The 3,482-nt window shown below is 33.9% G+C and overlaps 1 protein-coding gene across 1 annotated transcript; it reads right to left on the bottom strand.

Annotated features, from left to right (window-relative positions):
- Positions 1 to 737: 737 nt before the first annotated feature.
- Positions 738 to 2,611, bottom strand: LOC142626811 (protein PLANT CADMIUM RESISTANCE 3-like). The gene is made up of 4 exons (XM_075800527.1): positions 2,350 to 2,611; positions 1,995 to 2,066; positions 1,690 to 1,902; positions 738 to 1,130 (listed from the first exon to the last, which is right to left on the bottom strand). The coding sequence occupies exons 1-4, from the start codon at positions 2,537 to 2,539 to the stop codon at positions 1,048 to 1,050; spliced, it is 558 nt and encodes a 185-aa protein (XP_075656642.1). The 5' UTR covers positions 2,540 to 2,611; the 3' UTR covers positions 738 to 1,047.
- Positions 2,612 to 3,482: the final 871 nt, after the last annotated feature.

The following is a 3,482-nucleotide window of genomic DNA, read 5'->3' as shown; positions in this document are numbered from 1 at the left end:
ACTGGTATTTAATCCGGCACAAAACAGAGGCATTTTTGTACTGGAGTAGGTGCCGGTACAAAAATTACCGGTCATACCGGCTGGTACGATACGAGATTCACTACCTTGGTTTAAATATGCTATATAAGATGCCTTTACTAATATTAGAATATAATGTGCTTCCTTCTAAGTCAAGTTTTGAACTTCTTGCCCTACGAAGGTGTGATCCGACTCATCTGAGTGAGTTACGTTAGAGTCCAAAGTTGACAACTCCCATTGTTTTGAAAAGACTCGAAGAGCCACTCTTGCAATTTGAAGCGACAAACCTCTAACAAAAAAGCCAATTAATGCCAAACAGGCAAAAAGAAATAGAGGAAGTAAAGAGATAATGAATTTGGTTCAGGAGAGAGAAGAAAAATGTTTTTATATGTAGGAGTTAGTTCAAATAAAATTTTTTTGGATTAATTTTAAAAAAAAGCAATATATATATTTTTAAAGATTTTTTTAATGTGAATAAATTGGCCCAAGGTGCAATTGCTAAGGCTTGATTTTTTAAATATTTAGTATTTGTTTGGATCTGCTTATTTTGTTAATCACTGAAAGCTTTTTGTTGAAAATACTATAGATAAAAGTAAAAGTTAGTTGAAATAGTACGATGAGATTTATGAATAGTACCAAATAGTACAATGAAACCTATAAATAATAGTAAAAATAAACTAAATAGTAGCATACTTGATGAAAGTGGATGGGAGGACAAGTAATGGAAAGAGATGTAAGATGAAGAAATGAAATGAAAAACTTGAAGTATGCGAACAAACAAATGAAGCACACCTTCATCTATCTTTTATTACAGATGAAGCACACACCTTCATCTATCTTTATTACATATGGTGGCACGTGCCACAAAACAAATGGACAATACAAGCGAACGAAAAATGGAGCTCTTAACTGATACAACAGTAGTATTATTATTGCAATCATGACTCGAAGACACAAATCTTATGAATCTTCTTAATTATTAATAGGCCAATCAACAATAAGATCATAGATCGATGTTTGATCAATATTCTAGCGATTCATGCTTCCTTGGAACACTGGAGCTGTTGTAGCCATCACTCCACCAGTTCGTTGCTCCACATTTCCTTTCCAGCCTAAACAATTTCCCAAAAAAAAAAAAAAAAACTCACCCTCAAGAGTAACCCTAGAAGATATATTATACAACCAGTTATTATTATTATTATTATTATAATTTTTTGGACTTTATTTCATTTTATATTATTCATAGGTATATATTTTTTGATCTTATTATTTATAGGTATATCCACACTTATTTTTATTACAAAACCAGTCTAAGTGTGTGAGTGTTTTTTTAAAATATTAATAATGCGGTAAATTAATTCACTCATCCTCAATAGGAATAAAACCATTTTCAATTTACTTACTAGCAATACGACCTTTGTATTTTTATGAACGACTATATATGTCATTTGGGTCAATATAAAAGAATGTGAAACTCATTTAGAAACTACGTTTTGAAAATATAATTAAACCTTATAACATATTGTAATTTTTCTTCTTTGATGTTATATATTTCTACCTACAACTTATCATAGGTCCAAGATTTGCAAGGATTTTTTTTTTTTTTTTTCAATTACTTGTAAACAAAAAAGAAAAGAAAGGAGAAGAGAAGAGAAGCGTGTTTTTTTCAACCTATGGTCATGTCGAATCCGCGGGCTTCAAGTTCACGATACTCTTGGCATAAGGCACATGGCTCGCAGCAGAAATGAACCAAGCAATCCCCACAAGGCTTCTCCTCTAACATGTACTGCTGCCTGATTTTTGTGCGATATGGGTACGAGTACAAGCATCCACAGCCAATCAAATTGGCTATTAGTGCGTAAACTACTTCACTAAATCCAGTAGCTGCAACACAAATCACCATGCCACACATCTTAAAAATCAACACCACCAAAAACTATCACCATTTACTTGATATATATTCACTGTATACTTACTTTTTGATCCTTTATCAACAATATCTGCAATTCGACCAAAGGTAATGCATGGGCACCAGCATGTCAGGCAACCTGTGAAAAATACCGAGCAGCATTGTAGCATTTAACTTTAGTAAAAGTATATGAATAATGAGGGCGACTCTTATAGTAATATTTTTCAGAACTTTTGTTCTTACGATTATTGATATGAGTTGTTTTGTTGGGAATAATATCACTTTCATCTAGGTTTATCAGTGACACAATTTTTATAACAATGTGTCATGTTATGGAAAAAAAAAATGTAAAAAGTGTTAGTGTTTGTAGTTTCACTGATGTCTTGTAGGGTGTCATGCGAAAGTGTTAAGCTATATCTTACAATTTGAGACGTCATGGCAGCAGTCGTAGAGGCCAGAGGACCAAGGGACTGGAGCTTGAAATGAAGCTGGCTGGGAATTCTCGTGGTATTGGCTTGTCGAGTTCATTGGAACACCAGTCACGGTGGCCTGAGCAAATGGTGGCGGCGCATGGGAGTATTGCTCTGTTGAACTTGGGTTTGATGAATACATGATGAGTTGGTAAATGGGACGGCGTATTGATTTGAACAAAGAGGGTTTAAAGGCTGAAAGAATTATGAGGAGGCGATACTTGGATAGGGATATATATATATATTTAGATAGATGCTGGGATTTGTTTTTTTCGTATAAGTAAGGATTAAGAAATGGTGACTACAGAATGTTCATGTTTTACAAGTCAAGCGCAGCCATGGCTGAAACTCTCTGCTTTTTTGACTTTTGAATCACTAAAAAAAGTTCGGTAAACCATATTATATTGTACACAGAGACAGGGCAGTTGAGGATTAGTTAATGTGAGAATAATCATAGAGCTAGGGACTATGTCCACCCTTGTATGAGATCTCCACAGTAAACTGCTTTATTTTTATTTTTATTTTTATGCATGCGAATCTGAAAAGGGTTTGATAACCAGTGTATCGGGGCCAATTCTATTTCTAGGACTAGAAGCCTTGTCTGTAAAATAATACAAAAGAGAGTAGGATTCACTTGATCCGACCAAGAACATCACCTAAACTAAGATGTTAAAAATACTGAATGAATAGTATTATATTTCACAAGTAATAAAATATATAAAAGTACTTTTATATAAGAGGCAGAATATGTAGTACAAGTAAATAAGGTGGGTTTAAAGTCCACAATCTATTACACGGTAACAGCCCCCCTCAAACTCAAGGTGAGTATGAGACCAACTTGAGGTTGACAACCAAAGCACAAAGGCGTTCCTTAGGATGTCACTTAGTGAAGATATTTTGTTAGGTTCTAAGACCTTAGAGACTAATGTATTAGAACTTCAATATGTATTATGTTGGCAAACCATGATCAAAACATTTAGTCTAAGTTTAGGCTTGCTCAAAGTTTGGTTTAATGAAAGTTTGGAATAAAGTAATTTTTGCAAGGCTCGATTGATCGAGAATAGACTCGATCGATTGAGAATTGT

The sequence above is a fragment of the Castanea sativa genome, chromosome 3 (genome assembly GCF_040712315.1).
Source record: "Castanea sativa cultivar Marrone di Chiusa Pesio chromosome 3, ASM4071231v1".
Lineage (NCBI taxonomy): Eukaryota > Viridiplantae > Streptophyta > Magnoliopsida > Fagales > Fagaceae > Castanea > Castanea sativa.
Note: the sequence above shows the minus strand (reverse complement) of the source record. Positions and strands in the feature narration are given on the sequence as shown.

Bases quoted from the DNA above. Each gene is read 5' to 3' on its own strand.
- LOC142626811 (XM_075800527.1), bottom strand. From the start codon at position 2,539: ATGTATTCATCAAACCCAAGTTCAACAGAGCAATACTCCCATGCGCCG. The intron at 1,903-1,994 runs GTAAGTATACAG...TTTGTGTTGCAG, and splicing joins TGTTGATAAAGGATCAAAAA to CTACTGGATTTAGTGAAGTA. The intron at 1,131-1,689 runs GTTGAAAAAAAC...GAAATTGTTTAG, and splicing joins CGGATTCGACATGACCATAG to GCTGGAAAGGAAATGTGGAG.